Raw genomic sequence first — 22,362 nt, forward strand, 5'->3', positions numbered from 1 at the left:
AAACATCAGATATACTTGACTACCTCTTAACGTCTTACTTTTAAAGAAACAAAAATGTTCATTATTTTTTTATATTGGATAAATAACAATGTCAAAATACATGTTTCATTATTCAAAAGATAACACAAGTGGGGCGAGGCTGGAAGTGGGCCTGGGGGTGATGGGTTGGGTGGAAACCATGGATAATTTTAAATGATGGCAGGATAACATTAAAAGAAGTTAAACTTTGGTACTACAAGAAATGGTCTCAGGAAAAAAGTCAGTGATATGAACAGCAAAAGTATTAGCTTAATTTTTTTTTAATTTATTGGGGTGACAATTGTTACTAAAATTACATAGATTTCAGGTGTACAATTCTGTATTACATCATCTATAAATCCCATTTTGTGTTCACCACCCAGAGACAGTTCTCCTTCCATCACCATATATTTGATCCCCCTTACCCTCATCACCCACCCCCCACCCCACTTACCCTCTGGTAACCACTAAACTATTGTCTGTGTCTATGAGTTTTTGTTTCTCATTTGTTTGTCGTGTTCTTTTGTTGTTTTTGGTTTATATACCACATATCAGTGAAATCATATGGTTCTCTGCTTTTTCTGTCTGACTTATTTCGCTTAGCATTATACTCTCATGATCCATCCATGTTTTTACAAATGTTCCTATATCATCTTTTCTTACCGCCGAATAGCATTCCATTGTGTATATATACCACAACTTCTTTATCCATTCATCTATCGAAGGACGTTTTGGTAGGTTAAGTTTATTCCTAGGTATTTTATTCTTTTTGCTGCAATCGCAAAAGGAATTGTTTTTTGTATTTCTTTTTCTGAGATTTCGTTGTTAGTATATAGGAATGCAATGGACTTTTGTACGTTGATTTTGTAGCCGGCAACTTTACTGTATTCATTGATTGTTTCTAATAGCTTTTTGGTGGAGTCTTTAGGATTTTCTATATGTAGCATCATGTCATCGCAAAGATTGACAATTTAACTTCTCCATTCCCAATTTGGATGCCTTTTATTTCTTTTTCTTGCCTGATTGCTATGGCAAGGACTTCCAGCACTATGTTGAAAAGCAGAGGTGATTGGGGACAGCGCTGTTGCATTCCTGATTGTAGAGCAAAGGGCTTCAGTTTTCCACCATTAATTATGAGATTAGCTGAGGGTTTGTCATATACGGCCTTTATTATGTTAAGGTATTTTCCTTCTATACCTATTTTATTAAGTGTTTTAATCATAAATGGATGTTGTATCTTGTAAATGCTTTTTTCTGCATCAATTGATATAATCATATTATTTTTGTCCTTTGTTTTATGTGATGTATCACATTGATGGATTTGAGTATCTTGAACCATCTTAGTGCCCCTTGGATGAACCCCACTTGGTCATGATGAATAATCTTTTTAATGCATTGTTTCATTCGATTAGCTAGAATTTTGTTTAGGATTTTTGCATCTGTATTCATCAGAGATATTGGTCTGTAGTCTTTTTTTTTGTGCTGTCCTTACCAGGTTTTGGTATCAGGGTAATGTTGGCCTCATCAAATGAGTTAGGGAGTACTGCCCCTTCTTCGATTTTTTGGAAGAGTTTCACCAGGACTGGTATTAGATCCTCTTTGAAGGTTTGGCAGAATTCACTAGCGAAGCCATCTGGTCCAGGACTTTTGCTTTTGGAAAGGTTTTGGATGACTGATTCAATTTCGTTACTGGTGATCGGTCTCTTTAGATTTTCCAGTTCTACATGGCTGAGCATGGGAAGGCTATATGTTTCTAAAAACTTGTCCATTTCTTCTAGGTTATTGAATTTGGTGGCATAGAGTACTTCATAGCATACTTGGATGATCCGTTGTATTTCTGTGGTGTCCGTGATAACTTCCCCTTTTTCATTTTTTTTTTTTTTGTTAATTAGTGTCTTCTCTTTATCTCAGTGAGTCTAGCCAAGGGTTTGTCAATTTTGTTAATCTTTTCAAAGCACCAGCTCTTTGTCACATTAATTTTTTCTATTGTCTTTTTGTTCTCTATTTCATTTAGTTCTACTCTGATTTTTGTTATTTCCTTTCTTCTGCTGACCTTCAGTTTCATTTGTTCTTCTTTTTCTAGTTCTTTAAGGTGTAACATGAGGTTATTTATTTGGGATTTTTCTTGTTTCTTGAGATAGGCCTGTAATGATATAAATTTCCGTCTTAAAACTGCTTTCGCTGCATCCCCAAAATTTTGGTAAGATGTATTTCCATTGCCATTTGTTTCTATGTATCTTTTGATCTCTCCTCTAATTCTTCTTTGACCTGGTCGTTCTTTAAAAGTATGTTGTTTAATCTCTATGAATTTGTGTTTTTTCCTGCTTTCTTTTTGCAGTTGATATCCAATTTCAAAGCCTTGTGATCAGAGAATAAGCTTGGTATGATTTCAATCATCTTAAATTTGCTGAGGCTGACTTTACGTCTCAATATATATGGTCTATCCTTGAGAATGTTCCATGTACACTAGAAAAAAATGTATAGTCTGATGTTTTAGGATGAAGTGTTCTATATATGTCAATTATGTCTATTTTATCTATGTGTCATTTAGGACTGCTATTTCATTACTTATTTTCTGTTTGGATGATCTATCCATAGCTGTCAATGATGTATTTAAGTCCCCTAGTATAATTGTGTTTTGGTCAATTTCTCCCTTTTGTTCTGTTAGTAGTTGCTTGGTATATTTCGATGCTCCCTGATTGGGGGCATAAATAGTGATGCCTCTTATGTCTTCTTGTTGTATAGTCCCCTTTACCATTATGAAATGTCCATCTGTGTCTCTTGTTTCCTTTTTCACCCTGAAGTCTGTTTCATCTGATATCAGTATGTCTATACCTGATTTTCTCTGGATACCATTTGCTTGGAGAGTCAATTTCCACCCTTTCACTTTGAGTCTATGCTTGTCCTTGTAGCTGAGATGTGTCTCTTGGAGACAGCATATGGTTGAGTTTAGTTTTTTAATCCAATCTGCTACTCTGTGCTTTTTTATTGGTGAGTTCAGTCCATTTACATTTAGGGGGATTATTGATATGTGAGGATTTCCTGTCATTCTATGTTTAGTTTTCTGGTAAGGCTCTGTCTCCATTTTTTCTTTCCCTTTTTGTTGTTGGCTATTATTTCTGTGTGGTGGTATTTTATGATGTTTCCGTCTGTTTCTTCTTTTATTACAGTATATATTTCAGTTCTGGATTTTTTTTTTGAGTGGTTACCCTTAAGTTTATGTAAAAGAAAGTTTGATATTTAGAGTATTCTTTTTCTTCAGCACACTTACTTTCTCCATTCCAATATTCCGGTTCAGGCCTTTACTCTCCCCCTTTTTATGTTTTGGTTGCTACAAATTGTCCCTGTTGATGGTTGTAGAATAGCCTCCTAGTATTTCTTGTAGTGCAGGTCGTGTATTAGAAAATTCCCTCAGCTTCTGTATGTCTGGAAAGGTCTTTATTCCTCCTTCGTATCTAAAGGATATGTTTTCTAGATATATTATCCTTGGCTCATAATTTCTCTCTTTCAATAGTTTGAATATTTGGTTCCACTCCCTCCTGTCTTGTAGAGTTTCTGCTGAGAAATCTAATGATAATCTAATGGGCTTTCCTATGTAGGTTACCGTCTTCTTTTGCCTGGCTGCCTTAAGGATTCTTTCTTTGCCGTTGATTTTAGACAGCTTCAATACAATGTGCCTTGGAGAACACCGGTTGGGATTGAGGTAATTAGGTGTTCTATTTGCTTTTTGGATTTGAGGATGCGGTTCTTTCCACAAGTTTGGAAAGTTCTCATCAACAATTTGTTTGAATATGTTCTCTGTTCCCTTCTCTCTTTCTTCTCCTTCTGGTATGCCCATTATTCTTATATTGCTCTTTCTGATGGAGTCAGAAAGCTCTTGTAGAGTTCTTTCATTTCTTTTAAGTCTCAAGTCTCTTTCTTCTTCCATCCGTGTAATTTCCAGGTTTCTATCTTCTATGTCACTGATTGTTTCCTCCATCTGGTCAACTCCACTACCTAAGCTGGCTATTTCATTCTTAATTTGTTCTACTGAGTTCTTAATCTCCAGAAATTGTATTTGGTTCTTTTTAAAAATTTCAATCTCTTTCGTAAAATGCTCATGTTTTTCTTTGATTGTGTTTCTGAGTTCACTAAACTGCCTTTCTGTGTTTTCTTGCATCTCGTTGAGTTTTTTCGGAACTGCAATCTTGAATTCTCTGTCGTTTAAGGCACATTTTGCCATACCTTTAAGTTTGTTTTCTGGAGACTTTTCACTTTCTTCTGAGCTGTCTTGTTGTCTTGGTTATTCATGGCAATTACTGATTTATTCCCTCCCTTCCTAGATAGCTACAGGAGTGGCTTCTGCAACAGGTTGATAGGAAGAGGTCTTTCTTTTGTTTTCCAGTACTTGTTGATAGAATGTTTTATTTTCTCTCCAACTGCAGCCTTTTTTTCTCTCTCACACGGTAGTGCTATGTTTTCTCTGCACTATTCCAGCTTCTCACAAAATGGGGGAATTCCCTGGAAGATGGGCTTCTCCTCTGTTAATAGTTCACCTGGGTCACAGGGTGCAGTGTCCGTGTGGGTATGCAGAGAGCTTTTGAAGTTCCAAAGCTCTTCCTGCACCAGATTCAGAGCCCATATGTTTCAGCAGTTCTGTTTACTCCTGCAGGGATCTGCCCAGATAGGTGGGGTGAGTTGTAAGAGGTGGCCCAGAGCGATGGCGGCAACCATCACCACAGCCGTTCTTTCTTCCACAGCTCCCTTCCCTTTGCCGGAACTACTTGGTCTGCAAATCTGTGTCTGCGGTCCACAGTTCTCAGAACAGCAAATATTCTGTTCCTTTGATCTGACACTGCTACTGTTCCACTTCTAGCACCGGGCAGGTCGGGGTGGAGCGAGCTGTGGGAGGGTAGAGAGGGGTCGGCTGCTCTCAGTGCCCAAGGCTTCTGTTCTCCGCTAGGCAGTGAGGGCTTAAACCACCGTTTTCAGCCTTCTTCCCTCAGTCTTTTCTCCGAGGTCTCTGCTGTGAGCGTTGGATTCAGCCGTGTTATATGCTGTCCCCTCAGGCTTGTGCACCATAAACTGAGCCCTAGCAGTCTGAGTTTTTCCCTCTCCTGCAGCTGCAGTAGCTCCGGGATGCAGCAAGCTCGGAACACTGAGCTACGTCTGCGTCCTGTGCCCATGCGGCTCCATCTCTGCACTTCTCCCTTCGCTCGTCCCTCGCTGGTGTGATTTGCCCACCTTTAGGTGAATTCAGTAGTGGGCCTTTTCGTCTTGCCTGTCTGCTGTACAGGGAGTCCTTTGTGGAGTTATAGTTGTTCGATTAGTTATAAATTCCAGGGGAGATTTACAGAGGCTCACCTCACGCCACCATTTTGATATACCCTGATTTCAAAACCAGAAAAGGACATTACAAAAAAAGAAAATTATGAACCGATATCTCTTATGAACATTGATCCAAAAATCCTCAACTATGATTGGATGGCCATCAGCTGTGGCTTGTTGGCTGTCAGCTGTAACCAGTGAGCCATTGGCCACTAATATAACTGCCTGGCTACGCTAGCAGAAAATGGGAGCTAGCAAGAAGATGGTGGCTGAGCTAGCAAGAGTGGATTGCAGTTAGCACGGTGGATTGCAGCTAGCAAGTGAGGTGGTTTAGCAGAGAGAAGTGGACGGCAGGTTGTGGATAGTGTGGCTCCTGCTTCCTGTGTCTCCAACCCAGCCACCAGCAAGAATATAGTGACTCCCCTATCTATGGCTCCATAGGTGTTCCTTTTTGAACTCACCATATCCTGTGTTCTTAAATGGGGAGCGGGACTAAAGATCCCGCATGCCGCCCTGCATGACACAGTCTATTCAATAAACAATGTTGAGGAAACTGGACAGATACATGCAAAAACAAAAACAAACAAACAAACAAAAAAAACAATGAAATGGTGCCACCTTCTTACACCATATACAAGAATATACTCAAAATGTATTAAAATCTTAAATGTAAGACCCAAAACCACAGAACTCCTAGAATAAAACATAGGCAGTGAACTCTCTGACATTGATTGTAGTAATATTTTTTTCTGATCTATCTTCGTGGGGAAAGAAAATAAAAGAAAAAAATAAACAAATGGGACTATGTAAAACTAAAAAGTTTTTCACAGCAAAGAAAACCACCAACAAAAGAAAAGAGAGCCTCCTGAAAAGGAAAAGATATTCACCAATGATACATCTGATAAAGGATTAATATCCAAAATGTATGAAGAACTCATACAACTCAACACCAAAAAAAACAAACAATCCATTATAAAAATAAGGGCAGAGAACCTGATGAGACATTTCTCCAAAGGGGACATACAGATGGCCAATAGACATACCAAAAGATATTCAATGTCACTAATCATCAGAAAATGCAAATTAAAACCACAATGAGATATCATCTCACACCTGTCAGAATGGCTATCATCAATAAATCAACAAGGGTTGGCGAAGATGTGGAGAAAAGGGAAACCTCGTGAACTGTTGGTGGGATTGCAAATTGGTACAGCCACTATGGAAAACAGTTTGGAGGTTCCTTAAAAAACTGAAAATAGAACCACTTTATGACCCGGCAATTCCATTTCTTGTTATTTATCTTTTGAAATCCAAAACACTAATTTGAAAAGATATATGATGCATGCCTGTCTTCACTACAGTGCCATTTACAATAGCCAAGATACGGAAGGAACCTGAGTACCCAGCAATAGACAATTGGATAAAGAAGAAGTGGTACATATATACAATGGAATATTACTCGGCCATAAAAAATAATGAAATCTTGCCATTTGCCACAACATGGATGGACCTAGAGAGTATTGTGCTAAGTGAAATAAGTCAGACAGAGAAAGACAAATACCATATGATCTCATTTATATGTGAAATCTAAAGAATAAAATAAACAAATACACAAAACAGAAACAGACTCACAGATACAGAAAACAAATTGATGGTGGCCAGAGTGTAGGAGGGTTTGAGGACTGGGTGAAAAAGGTGAACAGGATTAAGAAATACAAATTGATAGTTACAGAACAGTCACAGGGATGTAAAGTACAGCATAGAGAACATAGTCAATAATGTTGCAACAGTTATGCATAGTGCCAGGTGGGTCCTAGACTAATCGTGGGGATCACTACATAAATTGTATAATTGTCTAACCACTATGCTATACACCTGAAACTAATATAAAACAATATTTAATTGTAACAAATAAATAATTCATAATTCGTTTTTTAAAAAGGAAAGTACAAACAAAATCCTACTGAACTTCAAAGGAGAGACATATTAAATTAGGTTGAGAGGCTCAGGAATGGCTTTTTGTTTGACTAGAAACAAACAAACAAGCACACAAAGAGGCACTGCTATCTTCACTTAATAGAAGACATGGCCTGGGGACTACCTTGGGTCACTTGTAGATCATGAGCTCTACTTAGAGTGCACAACAGTCATTCACATTCATAGGTAGTTCTAGTGCAGCAAGAATAAAGAGCACTGTATAAGAACTGGGACGTTATATTCTTAGATTGTCTCAGGGCTCTCTTAGTACCTCATTCACTGGAATCCAAGCCAGGTTACAACCCATACCAGGTTACACGTTCAATGGAGGATAAGGGCTGAGGGAAAGAGAATATATATAATATGATACAATATGATACAATACAATACATTATATAATTATATATACTGTTTCCCTGAAAATAAGACCTAACCAGAAAATAAGCCCTAGTATGATTTTTCAGGATGACATCCCTTGAACATAAGCCCTAATGTGCTTTTGGAGCACAACTTAGTATAAGTCCTGCTCTTATTTTCGGGGAAACACGGTAGTGTTATATTATATTGTACTATAATATGATATGATATATATAATCAAATAAAAGTTCTGAGTAACTCCTGAATTAAATAATTGAAATAAAAAGTCATATGCATATATGTACACTTTCAGTTTAACACTTCTCCTTCACCCACCCAATCACCGATATAAGAATAGTGGAATCCTACTGAAGCTGCTGTTAGAAACAAGAGTTCTCAAACTGAAAAGGAAAGAGAGGCAAGTAGTGAAAGTTTTGATTACTTGCTAAGTGAAAAGTTCATACCACTAAAACAAGCATAGAAGACACCTCAGAATCCCAAACTTGAGAAAACACTACACTGTTACACAGCCAATGCAACATTTACTCACTTGTGCATGTAACAAGTGGGCTAATTTTTTTTAATTTATTGGGGTGACACTTGTTACTAAAATTACATAGATTTCAGGTGTACAATTCTGTATTACATCATCTATAAATCCCATTGTGTGTTCACCACCCAGAGTCAGTTCTCCTTCCATCACCATATATTTGATCCCCCTTACCCTCATCTCACACCCCCCACCCCCCTTACCCTCTGGTAACCACTAAACTATTGCCTGTGTCTATGAGTTCTTGTTTCTCATTGGTTTGTCTTGTTCTTTTGTTGTTTTTGGTTTATATACCACATATCAGTGAAATCATGTGGTTCTCTGCTTTTTCTGTCTGACTTATTTCGCTTAGCATTATACTCTCAAGATGCATCCATGTTGTGACAAATGGTCTTATATCATCTTTTCTTACCGCCTAATATTATTCCATTGTGTATATATACCACAACTTCTTTATCGATTCATCTACCGAAGGACATTTTGGTTATTTCCATGTCTTGGCCACCGTAAACAAAGCTGCAATGAACATTGGAGCACATGTGTCTTTATGTATAAATGTTTTCAGATTTTTTGGGTAGATACCCAGGAGAGGGATTGCTGGGTCATATGGTAATTTTCTTCATAATTTTTTGAGGAACCTTCACACTGCCTTCCATAATGGCTGCACCAGTCTGTATTCCTACCAACAGTGTATGAGGGTTCCTTTTTCTCCACAGCCTCTCCAACACTTGTTACTATTTGTCTTGTTGATGATAGCCATTCTGACTGGGGTGAGGTGATATCTTATTGTGGTATTTATTTGCATTTCTCTGACGATTAGTGATGTTGAGCATTTTTTCAGATGTCTATTTGCCATTTGTATGTCCTCTTTGGAGAAATGTCTCTTCAGGTCCTCTGCCCATTTTTCAATTGGGATGTTTGTTTTTTGTTGTTGAGTTTCATGAGTCCCTTGTATATTTTGGATATTAGCCCCTTATCGGAGGCACTGTTTGCAAAAATCTTCTCCCATTCAGTTGGTTGCCTCTTTATTTTGTTGATGGTTTCTTTTGCTGTGCAAAAGCTTTTAAGTTTCATATAGTCCCGTTCATTTATTTTAGCTTTTACTTCCATTGCCTTTGGAATCAAATTCATAAAATGCTCTTGGAACCCAAGGTCCACAAGTTTAGTACCTATGTTTTCTTCTATGCAGTTTATTGTGTCAGGTCATATGCTTAAGTCTTTGGTCCATTTTTAATTAATTTTGGTACATGGTAACAAATAGCTGTCCAGTTTCATTCTTTTGCATGTGGCTTTCCAATTCTCCCAGCACCATTTATTGAAGAGACTGTCTTTCCTCCATTGTATGTTTTTAGCTTCTTTGTCAAAAATGATCTGTCCATATTTATGTGGTTTTATTTCTGGGTTCTCAATTCTATTCCATTGGTCTATGTGTCTGTTTTTCTGCCAACACCCTGCTGTTTTGATTATTGTAGCCCTGTAGTACAAGCTAAAGTCAGGGAGTGTGATACCTCCAGTATTGTTCTTTTTTCTTAAGATTGCTTTGGCTATTCGGGGTCTTTTGTGGTTCCAAACAAATCTGATGATTTTTTGTTCTATTTATTTCTTTAAAAAATGCCATAGGGATCTTGATGGGGATGGCATTAAATCTGTATATTGCTTTGGGTAATATGGCCATTTTAACTATGTTGATTCTTCCAATCCATGAGCACGGAATGTCTTTCCATTTTTTTGTGTCTTCTTCAATTTCTTTCAAAAATGTCTTATAGTTTTCAGCATATAGGTCCTTCACATCCTTGGTTAAGTTTATTCCTAGGTATTTTATTCTTTTTGCTGCAATTGCAAAAGGAATTGTTTTTTTGTATTTCTTTTTCCGAGATTTCATTGCTAGTATATAGGAATGCAATGGACTTTTGTACGTTGATTTTGTAGCCAGCACCTTTCCTGTATTCATTGATTGTTTCTAATAGCTTTTTGGTGGAGTCTTTAGGGTTTTCTATATATAGCATCATGTCATCTGCAAAGAGTGATAATTTAACTTCTTCATTCCCTATGTGGATGCCTTTTATTTCTTTCTCTTGCCTGATTGCTCTGGCAAGGACTTCCAACACTACATTGAAAAGCAGAGGTGATAGGGGACAGCCCTGTCGTGTTCCTGAACGTAGAGCAAAGGGCCTCAGTTTTTCACCATTAATTATGAGATTAGCTGAGGGTTTGTCATGTATGGCCTTTATTATGTTAAGATATTTTCCTTCTATACCTATTTTATTAAGTGTTTTAATCATAAATGGATGTTGTATCTTGTCAAATGCTTTTTCTGCATGAATTGATATAATCATATGATTTTCGTCCTTTATTTTGTTTATGTGATGTAGCACATTGAATGATTTGCGGATGTTGAACCATCCTTGTGCCCCGGGGATAAACCCCACTTGGTCGTGATGAATGATCATTTTAACGCATTCTTGTATTCGATTTGCTACAATTTTGTTTAGGATTTTTGCGTCTGTATTCATAAGAGATATTGGTCTGTAGTTTTCGTTTTTTGTGTTGTCCTTACCAGGTTTTGGTATCAGTGTAATGTTGGCCTCATAAAATGAGTTAGGGAGTACTGTCTCTTCTTTGATTTTTTGGAAGAGTTTGAGCAGGATTGGTATTAGATCCTCTTTGAAGGTTTGGTAGAATTAACTAGTGAAGCCATCTGGTCCCAGGACTTTTGCTTTTGAGAAGGTTTTGGATCACTGATTCAATTTCATTACTGGTGATCGGTCTGTTTAGATTTTCTAGTTTTTCATGGTTCAACCTTGGAAGGCTATATGTTTCTAAGAACTTGTCCATTTATTCTAGGTTATTGAATTTGGTGGCATATAGTCCTTCCTAGTATTCTTGGATGATCCTTTGTATTTCTGTGGTGTCCGTGATAACTTCCCCTTTTTAATTTATGATTTTGTTAATTAGTGTCTGCTCTCTTTTTATCTCAGTGAGTCTTGCCAAGGGTTTGTCAATTTTGTTAATCTTTTCAAAGCACCAGCTCTTTGTCACATTAATTTTTTCTATTGTCTTTTTGTTCTCTATTTCATTTAGTTCTGCTCTGATTTTTGTTATTTCCTTTCTTCTGCTGACCTTGGGTTTTACTTGGTCTTCTTTTTCTAGTTCTTTAAGGTGTAACATGAGGTTGTTTACTTGGGATTTTTCCTGTTTCTTGAGATAGGCCTATAATGATATAAATTTCCCTCTTAAAACTGCTTTTGCCATATCCCAAAAATTTTGGTAGGATGTATTTTCATTGTCATTTGTTTCTATGTATCTTTTGATCTCTCCTCTAATTTCTTCTCTGACCCAGTCGTTCTTTAAAAGTATGTTGTTTAATCTCCATGAATTTGTGTTATTTCCTGCTTTCTTTTTGCAGTTGATATCCAATTTCAAAGCCTTGTGATCAGAGAATATGCTTGGTATGATTTCAATCTTCTTAAATTTGCTGAGGCTGATTTTATGTCCCAATATATGGTCTATCCTTGAGAATGTTCCATGTACACTAGAAAAGAATGTATAGTCTGATGTTTTAGGATGAAGTGCTCTATATATGTCAATTATGTCCATTTCATCTAACGTGTCATTTAAGACTGCTATTTCGTTATTTATTTTCTGCTTGGATGATCTATCCATAGCTTTCAATGATGTATTTAAGTCCCCTAGTATAATTGTATTTTGGTCAATTTCTCCCTTTAGTTCTGTTAGTAGTTGCTTAGTATATTTCGATGCTCCCTGATTGGGGGCAAAAATATTGATGACTGTTATGTCTTCTTGTTGTATAGTCGAGTGCGCTAAATTTTAATTGCACAGCTGCTGTGGAAATGGATAACTAGTATATTAGTCTGATAATATTAAACTTTTCCTAGATGGGTCTTAGAAATTCATTAACTTGCTTTCTCTTTCCACATGAGGGAGAAGTGTAAGTTTTGTTTAAGCACAAAACTGAAAAAGCCAAAGTTAGTTTTCTCCATATATAAGATGAGTATGATCATAATTTCAGGATTAGAACAGATTCTTTTTAACTGCATGCAAAAGTGTTGAAATCTGAATAATGTCTATGGATTGTACCAGTCAATTTCCTGGTTTTAATAGTGTACTACAGTTATGTAATATACTACAATTGGGGGGAACTGGGTGAAATCTCCCTCCATACTAACTTTCTATGAATCTATAATTATTTTAAAATAAAAACAATACTATTGTGTAAAGTGGTAAAAAGAAAGGATTTTTTTCATTCAATATTCAGTTAAAATATCTTTATTGATTAGAGACCTAGGACAAGCCAAACCAAAAAAAAAGTTTACTGCTTGAATAACAAAATCTAAAAGCCAAGTCTGTCTGAGTAATTCCCCACCTGCCACGCATACTTCACCCAGACTGCTAGTAATAGGCTATCTTTGTCAACTCCTTACCTGTAGAAAAAGGGGAAATTCAGAGAGTGAGAATAAATTGAAGAAGATCTGAAAAATGATTATGTGAATACAGGGTGGACCAAAACAGCAATATCGTAGCTGTAGGTTTAGGTTCTTACTTTTAAAACTTGTCTGTTTTATTTCCTTTTTTTCAGTAGAGTTCCTTTGGAAAGTTCCAGCCTATTTGGATTTGTTAAGAATAAACTGGAAGAATGTGTTTATTTTGTTGGCACTTAGACCACAGATAAATGAAAAGTGGCAAGCCTCTGGGATCTTTGCAGACAGCGATGAAAGTTGCCATAGGGCAACACAAATTTAGAACAAAAGTGTTCAAGTTGCTACTGGTCCAAGAAAGCTCTTCTTTGCTCATTTCTTGAAGATTTGTTATACTTTGGTAGATTTTTCTGATATAGTTTAATTGAAGAGAAGAGATATACAGTCATGAAAAGTTAACTATACAAACTACAAAACAGTTGATCTCCAATGGTATGTATGCCAAATTAGTGATGTAAACAATAACTGCTATTATGAATTTTTAGGGAGAAGAGTCCAAGGTCCTCTAAGCCATCCTTCCTTCAGGGAAAACTGTTCCTAATCTATCCCAGACAGATATAGTTGATATTTTTAATGTTGTAACTCTTCTTCCTAGTAAACTAGATCCTTGGATATGATCTTCCAAATTATTTCCCCTTTGAACTTTGTAACAAACTGTTTAGAAGAGAAAATGGAAAATACGGTTTCATAGAGAAAGAAGTATTTTTATAATAATGTTTTCCTCTTTAGATACAGAAGCTACGTGCAAACATCTGTGATCAGCCCTGGTCTGTATTCCCAGTTTCGCCCCTGGGGATGTAAACATGAATGGAGAGAAAAGAATGAGGCACAGAATGCAATAACTATTCCTAGGTCTGTCAGTAGAGCTTTGATATTCCATCACACACCCTGGATCTGTGCTGAAGGCTGTTAAGCTCCCATGACCCTTCTGGACTTCTTCTAAGGTCATTAACTTCCTTTTCAATCTTATGATTTCAGCTTAGGCTTCATCTGCTATTACATAAGAGGAACTGACCACTAACCAGAATATTTGTGAAGAGTACTGCAGCACCACAAGGAGGTATGGCTCCATTTTCTAAATGATTCTTATTTTTATCAACTTGCAAATTATCTTAACAAATTAACTTTCTTCATCATCTGCACTAAAAATTAATTTCATTTATGTTTATGGCTTCTTTATATTAATCAATTAATAACCAATTTCTTTTGGGTTAAGATGGCTCTTACCATATTGTATTGTAACGTCTCCACACTTCTGAGACATCATTCCTTTCCCCACCAGACTGTGAGCTGCTTAAACACAGGGATGAGATCTTAGCCATCTCCATATAGCGTAGGTCTCATTATTGGAAGATCACAGTAAATTCTATAAACATGCATTAAATGCTGTTTGAGATAAGTAAGGCCATCATCTGTAAAATGACTGGCTGAACTAAATGATCCCTACCCCAGGATTTATTATTTGTGTGAAAGTCTTACAGTCTTGTTTTTAATAGCCTAATATAGGTCATTGACTTGACTTAGTTATAAATAAACAATTGAACCTAAATACAGAAATTACTAGGAAGGCTTATTTTGGTCTGGAAGGACTGGTAACTTTATTAATGGGACTAAAGATCATCTGTTTTGTTTTGTTTGTTTGTTTTTGTCTGTTTTTATAATCAGTTTTATTTGACATCTTTCACTCAGAGGTATGGGAATTTCAAGTTTATTTATTTATGCTATTTAACAGACAAATAAATAAATGATTAATTTGTGTCAAGATACAGATTTTTTAAATCTGACAATCTTAAGGTTGATTTAGTGCCTTCCTTAATACTTTGGGAAGCAATTTAACAGAGCCACTTTAGGCTCTGAGTCTGGAAAAGTTTTTTGTTTGTTTTGTTTTGTTTAATTTTATTGGGGAATATTAGGGGACAGTGTGTTTCTCCAGGGCCAATCAGCTCCAAGTAGTAGTCCTTCAATCTAGTTGTGGAGGGCGCAGCTCAGCTCCAAGTCCAGTCGCCATCTTCATTCTTTAGTTAGTTGCAAGAGGCACAGCCCACCATCCCATGAGGGAATTGAACCGGCAACCTTGTTGTTGCCAACTTCCGCTCTAACTGACTGAGTCATCCGGCCACGCCTCCAGAAGCTCAGCAGCAGCTTGTTGTCTTCAATCTAGTTGTGGAGGGCACAGCTCACTGGCCCATGTGGGAATTGAACCGGCAACTCTTGTTCAGAGCTCACGCTCTATCCAACTGAGCCATTCAGCTGCCCCTGGAAAGGTTTTTAATTATATCGGAATGGAAAAATAACTCTAAGTGATTTTGAATGATAAACAATACTTTCAAATGATAAACTTTTTCCATCATTCATTTACTCATTGACTCAATTAATATTTATGACTACTTATGGGCAAAGTACATATGTGTTATCCCTGTGTGTGACACCTTCTTATATATCAACCAGATAGTCTGTGAGGGAAGATAACATATACATACAAAATATTTATCTGCAAGATATATTTAAAGTTCCCTAGAAGGGAAAATAATAGAAATTACTTTGGATGGAGGCTGAGAAGGCTGAAGGATGGGTAGTTTTCACACATAGATGGAGGAAAGGGTATTTTAGGAAGAAGAAATCCATTTTAAAAGACAGGCAGGTGGGAAAACAAGCCCCTGGTATAGTAAAATAGTTGTTTCATTGAACTTTAAGGTGTGCAAAGAGGAGAAATGAGAAAGAAGCTAGGAAACTTCAGCTGCAACCAGACTGTTGAGAGCCTTAAATATCAAGCCAAGAAATCCGGATTTTACTCTGAAGCCTCTCAGGAAACATTGAAGGTTTTAGAGCAAGGACATGACATAATTGGAAGCTATAATGTATGCAAAATTATTCTGGAAAGAGTTTGTGGCAGGGTATAGTGAGGGTTGGTGATGGTAAGCAGGACAGATGGTAATTACCTAATACCTTTCAAGTGTAGGTCTTAAAACAAAGGCTGTATCAAAAATCTCAACAGCACCATCTAGTGCCTCACAACATAACACTGCCCGATTTGGGGAAAACCCAAGACAAGGCTAACAAAAAAGACTAAGTAATTTTACTAACAATTGTCACCCCAATAAATAAATAAATAAATAAATAAATAAATAAATAAATAAATAAATAAATAAATAAAATGGTAATACTAGAAGCTAAAAAAAAAAGACTAGGTTAAGTTTAGGTGGTTCCCTTTCTTGCGCAATTTCACCTGCGTTCAGAGAACAAATGGTGAAAGAGGCAGGTAACAGGAAAGCAAACTAAGAAATAATGCAGAGGTTGGGAATAGTGAACTAATTTTTCTCTATAATCCTAGATATACTCTCAGAATGATTCATCTTCATTTTTTTTTTATCATATACCAACAGTTCTTATGAAAATAATGGCATTTTTTTCAATGAAAGGGAAAAAAAAGGAACAACTAGCCGGGATGGATGAATGAAACCTCTTCACAGCAAATATAATTGCTAGTAGTACTAAGCCTAGGAAGTTACATCCCAACTACAATCACTACCATAGCTATCTGTTTCTATGTCCCTAAGGCAGAGACAAGATGAGTCCCCTCCATTTCTGACAGTTGTTGCACGTTCAGTGTTCTCACTTTACAAATCCCAACTCCTCTCTTACTAGGGAACAAGAGCTGTGTTAAAGGCCAAAAAATTCAGACTTCAATCAAAGGTTGTTCATCATATTATATGTGGATGAGTTGCTCCCCCCTTCATATAGAATAAAGGGAAAGAATCTGGAGGAATACTAAAGATATCACTACTTTCACACTATCTTATTCACATTTCTCTCTGATCAGAGCTTGTTGGGTGCCCTAATTGACTGACCTGATATAGTTGAACTAGGCTAGACCAAGTGACACCTTCTTGCTATAAGAGAAATGGACATGTAGTGTTGAACAGTAAGGATTTGAGTATGAGTCTAGGAAGAGAACAAAGATGAACAGCTACAATATCTTCACCCCGAAAGTATATTCCAACTAGTTATGCTCCATTTTTCCTCAGAGCCTTAACTTATGGCACAGATTTTAGAAACGCATTTCACCTCTTTGTACTATTTTCCTCATTAAAATAACTGGATGACTTCTATAATTAGGCCAGCCTTGGTGTTCTGTGGTTCTAAATAAAGTCAACCATGTTCTAGATTAAGATTATGTCTTAGGAGAGTGAGTTCCATTGATAACAAATCCGATTATTTTCCCTAGGTAGGAGTATCATCCAACAAACATTACCTAGGAGGCCCTCTTTTTAGGGGAACCATGCATTCTCACCCAGATTTCATTTTCCAAGAGAATTCAGTGCTCTGCCAATAGATAGATAGATAGATAGATAGATAGATAGATAGATAGATAGATAGATAAATAGATAGATAGATTCACATTTATGAAACTACTATCTTAATAGTAACAATGGTTTAAATGACAAAGAAGAGGATCTGGGACCTTTCAGGAAAATTCATATAAAAGTATAAATTGTATAAATCTATATCATTTTGGTTACACAGATTGGCTCTCTTTTTCTGGCTATTTCCCTTCAATTTAATTCATTAGACCTTTTTAAATCTTTTTTTGTTATATTTTTCATTATTAAAAACATTTTTTCTTCAAAAACAAAAAACACTATTATCTTTAGAGCTTTTCTCTCATCAAAAAACAAACTCAATTAAAAGGAAGATTTACAGAATAGTACTGGAGAGATATGACTTAAAATAAGGCAACGCTGTTTTAGCTAGGTCTTAAAGATTAAAAGGAAGTGTATCAGCAAACATGGGTGGAAATGGAGGGATAAAAGAGTGCCTGTAGGACCCAAACCCTTCTAGAGACAAGGTGCACCTGAATCCCTCCTCATTGCCACACCATCCTTGCTTTCTGCTGTGGTCAAAAAAGTATACATAGTGACACTATAAAATGAAACCTTAGTACCTCCTGTAATTTATGGTCTGGTAAAAATTGACAAAATTTTTTAATATATATTGTAGGCACCAAGCAGACATTCCTAGAGAAACATGGATGGAGTTGGAAATCTGACAGTATCTTCTGCCAGTAATAACACATGCAATGACACTATTGATGACTTCCGCAATCAAGTATATTCCACCTTGTACTCTATGATCTCTGTTGTGGGTTTCTTTGGTAATGGCTTTGTGCTCTATGTCCTCATAAAAACATATCATGAGAAGTCAGCCTTCCAAATATACATGATTAATTTAGCAGTTGCAGATCTACTGTGCGTGTGTACACTGCCTCTCCGCGTGGTCTACTATGTTCACAAAGGCATTTGGCTCTTTGGTGACTTTTTGTGCCGCCTTAGCACCTATGCCTTGTATGTCAACCTCTATTGTAGCATCTTCTTTATGACAGCCATGAGCTTTTTCCGGTGCATTGCAATTGTTTTCCCAGTCCAGAACATTAATGTGGTTACACAGAAAAAAGCCAGATTTGTGTGTGCTGGCATTTGGATTTTTGTGATTTTGACCAGTTCTCCATTTTTAATGTCCACATCTTACAAAGATGAGAGAAACAACACCAAGTGCTTTGAGCCTCCACAGGACAATCAAGCTAAAAATCATGTTTTAATCTTGCATTATGTTTCATTGTTTGTCGGATTTATCATCCCTTTTATTATTATAATTGTCTGTTACACAATGATCATTTTGACCTTACTGAAAAATTCAATGAAGAAAAATCTGTCAAGTCGTAAAAAGGCGATAGGGATGATTATAGTCGTGACAGCTGCCTTTTTGATCAGCTTCATGCCATATCATATTCAACGCACCATCCACCTTCACTTTTTACACAATGAAACTAAACCCTGTGATTCTGTCCTTAGAATGCAAAAGTCAGTGGTCATAACCTTGTCTCTGGCTGCATCAAATTGTTGCTTTGATCCTCTCTTATACTTCTTTTCAGGGGGAAACTTTAGGAGAAGGCTGTCTACATTTAGAAAGCATTCATTGTCCAGCATGATTTATGTACCCAAGAAGAAGACCTCTTTGCCAGAAAAAGGAGAGGAAATATTAAAAGAATAGTGTAAACCCATCTCCAATGTAAATCAATGAGAGTTTCCCAAGCATTATCTCAAATCATTTACAACAAAAATAAGAATTTCTATTAATAATTTATAAGTACTTAACTGAAGGTGTGCTTACAAATCTATCTTATTTATGCATCCACATTATTAGAGGTCCTAAAGATATTTTTTAAGCATTAAAAATTCAGTCCACAACTATTAAATAAATTATAAATGTTTTTTGACCATTCACCAAAAGGTGGAGAATAATTGTGTATTGTCACTGTAAAAAAAATAAGTCCAAGATCAAGGTTTTCACCTTCAAACAAAAACTATAAAAGGATAAGAACTAGCCTTTTAAGATATAAAATTAGTAAATAGTTCTCAATCATACTAGCATATCCCTTTGTATACATGTCATCAGATGAGAACTAGAATGACCCAGGAGCTACATAAAATGTACCATTACCCTCTTCCTTTGTAGTATTGACTGGGTAGGCAAAGTAGGGCTATTTCTTCCAGAAGAGAATGTGCAAGTGCTAGAACAGCCTAGTATTCATCCAAATGGCCCTAAAGGCTCCATGCAATGTATAGTCTGGAAACTGAGGAAGATAACCCTGGTCAAAGTTCAGTTTGTGTCCAATTTTTTTCTGCTCCTGACTCAGGCCCCCAAAAGAGAATGGTGGAATTTTTCTTGCTTATTGAGGTTCTCGTAGGGAATTCTCTCCCTACATGACACACCGACCTTCCTTAGGAAACCAGACAACTGGCATTCCTATATTTGAACAGAAGTAATTAAAAATTAACCTAAAGAAGATAAAAAAGGGTCTACTTTTCTACATGCTTATTTCTGGGATCAAAATTAATTAAAATGGGTTTCTAAATAAAAATTGAATATTGATATTAAAAATTATTTTTAAAAGTACTTGTATTTATGCATATGTGTATAGCTATATGTAAGATATTTTGCTCTATGATATACATTTATGAATGGAAGTTACTTACAAACTTTTTTGTTGTTTTATACTTTGTACTTTTGTATTGGCATGTTGACAGGAATATCAAAGATATGTTTACAATGGATTATATATTACAGTGTTAGCTTTGTTCTTAAAACAACAAAAACAACTTGATTATGACTAAAATATAATATTCATGGACAAGCTTTTGCTGAAGTGTGGTCTGTTCCTTAATTCTGTATTTCAAAAGGCACATTACCTCAGAGGAAATAAATGATAATAGTGAAGAAAAAGGAAAGTTATGAAAGAAGTTATTTCTGAATCTGCCATGTGTATGTTATTTCTATTTCACCTCAAATGTTGCAAACCTTTAGGGGAGAAATACTCAGAACATAAAGAGAGAAGACTTCTAAGGCATAGTAATAACTGACGTCCATTTATTTTTAACATACCTAAAATTTGGCAGTACCTATACTTTTACCCTATACCGTTTTTTCCTTGCTTGAGACAAAGATCAAATGTAATATTCATCATAAAAGTCAGTCCTCATTTCTCATTTACTAATCTTTCTGCTATTCAGTAAGAATAGTGTGGTAAAAGAGCCAGAAGACCTGGATGCTAATCTAGTCTATATTATTTACTAGCAGTATAACTTTAAGCATGTGACATAAACTCTGATCCTCAGCTTCTATTTGTAAAATGGTAATAATAATACTTGTCCTGCGTTTCTTACAGGGCAGTTTTGAAATTCAAATGTGATCATAATATACATAAATATGTTAACATACATATGTTAAAGTTTTACCTTAAAATGTATGTGTATAATTTTAAAGTATTTAGAGATGGTTTTGTTACTTAAATATACCAATTCATATTTCCTACATGAATTCTCAATTTTGAAAGAATTAGGACAAAAATATGGCTATAATTAAATTCTATTCCACAGTAAAGAATCTCGTTGCTTATTTATTCCTACCTCCAGAATTTTGCCTACATTCTCACTTCCACTCACCATCCCACTTCTTCCCACACAAAAACATACCATACTTCAATCACCTACAAGCTCACCATGAAGTTGTTCTTTAATGTCATATGAATTTATAACCAATACCGCACTTGTTAGTACTTACTTTTTTCCCCAACTTTTCTATATGTGTTAGTATTTTTCTCCCAAAGTGGAATCATCACTTCGCAGAATTCCTTGAAGTTGAAAAGTATACATCTAAATTTTTAAGTATATATTTGCCTAATATTTATTGAGCTTTTACTCTGTTTTAAGGGCTTTATCTGTATCAATTCATTTAATGCTTAAAATTGCCCTGTGAGGTAGGTATCATTATTATCCCTGTTTTGCTGATTTAAAAACTGAGGTGCAAAGAAGTTAAGTAATTTGTCAAATGTCAGACACATGGTAAGCATGAGAACCAGGGTTCAAATCTAGGCAGTCCGACTCCAGAATGAAATTTCTTAATTTGCTATTCTGTCCTTCTGGACCATTTTCCACCTTCAAAATATAAGGAGTAGAAGCAAAGATTTTTTTAAATTGTTTATTTTTTTCACTTTAAAAACCAGGTTTATTTAAACTACATCCTTAAAGTTTTTAATGAACACATGAATCATGACCTAAACCTTACGATTTTATTTGGAAGAACATCTTATGAATATTATATACTATCCTAGAACATTGACATTAGAAAATCCTTCATGTTTACAATTCCTAACAACTATATAGTAACCTGTGGTATTAACATGCCACAGTCATCATACACATTCCTCTAGTCTTTAACAGTCCTTCAAACTGCATTAGCTATGAAAGCTGTCTTTCATTATACACTTGGCTTTTTATTTTGTTCAGTCAATATGATTTCTGTATCTCAAAAAATAATTGCAGATCTTAAATCAATGCTTTGTATTTTAGTCTCCAGATTAAACATAAATTGTTTTCTGAACTCATCTCAGAATATAAACTTTGGGTTTTTTGTTGTTGTTGTTGTCAAAATTTCCTGGCTTTTCACTCTAGTGACATGACTTTTTATGTTTAATTGACTTTTGAATGGCCTTTTGAGATTTTTAAATATATCTCTCTGTATTTTCCTCTTATAACCCTTAATGACTCTAGTGATGGAAAATTTAGAAGCTTGAAAGGTGAGATTAGATCTCAAAACAGTGTAAATTTCTGGGCCTTTTTTAGTAAAGAGGTAGGAAACAAAGCTCACTTATTCTATTCTACTTCATGGGCACAACCTGTTAGATTGCCTTTGCTTGATCAAAAACAGCAGAATATCTCTGAAAGGCCAAATCTAAAACATTTTCTTTGATCCATTCTAGAGCTCTGTTACCCCAGATAAATCACAAGACAAATTCTAACTCCTCATTCATCTGTTCACTACATCTCTTTTTTCTGAACTATACATAATCCCTTCATATAATCCCCTTCATAATAATTTTATTGAATCCAAGAATATATTCCTATTCTAAATTACAAAAGCATAACTTAAATTTTATCAAACAGATTTACATGTATCTCTTGCTCAATTGACATTTAAATTTGTATTCCCAAGCATCTGACCTTTACAGTTTCTCTTGATAGCTAGTTACTTAATCTAGGAAATGTTTTGCATCTCACTAGCACTACCTTAAAAATTTAACACAACTAACTTATCCTTATG

At 35.8% G+C, this 22,362-nt stretch overlaps 1 protein-coding gene across 1 annotated transcript in view; it reads left to right on the forward strand.

The window, feature by feature from the left end:
* Window positions 1-18,846, forward strand: part of CYSLTR1 (cysteinyl leukotriene receptor 1) — a 33,821-nt gene extending 14,975 nt beyond the window's left edge. The window contains exons 2-3 of the mRNA XM_033107656.1: window positions 13,684-13,765; window positions 17,704-18,846. Of these exons, the coding sequence (XP_032963547.1) occupies window positions 17,731-18,753 (1,023 nt within the window). The 5' untranslated portion in view covers window positions 13,684-13,765; window positions 17,704-17,730 and the 3' untranslated portion in view covers window positions 18,754-18,846. The remainder of the gene's footprint in view (window positions 1-13,683; window positions 13,766-17,703) is intronic.
* The last annotated feature ends 3,516 nt before the right edge of the window (window positions 18,847-22,362 follow it).

The sequence above is a fragment of the Rhinolophus ferrumequinum genome, chromosome X (genome assembly GCF_004115265.2).
Source record: "Rhinolophus ferrumequinum isolate MPI-CBG mRhiFer1 chromosome X, mRhiFer1_v1.p, whole genome shotgun sequence".
In the NCBI taxonomy this organism is placed as follows: Eukaryota; Metazoa; Chordata; class Mammalia; order Chiroptera; family Rhinolophidae; genus Rhinolophus; species Rhinolophus ferrumequinum.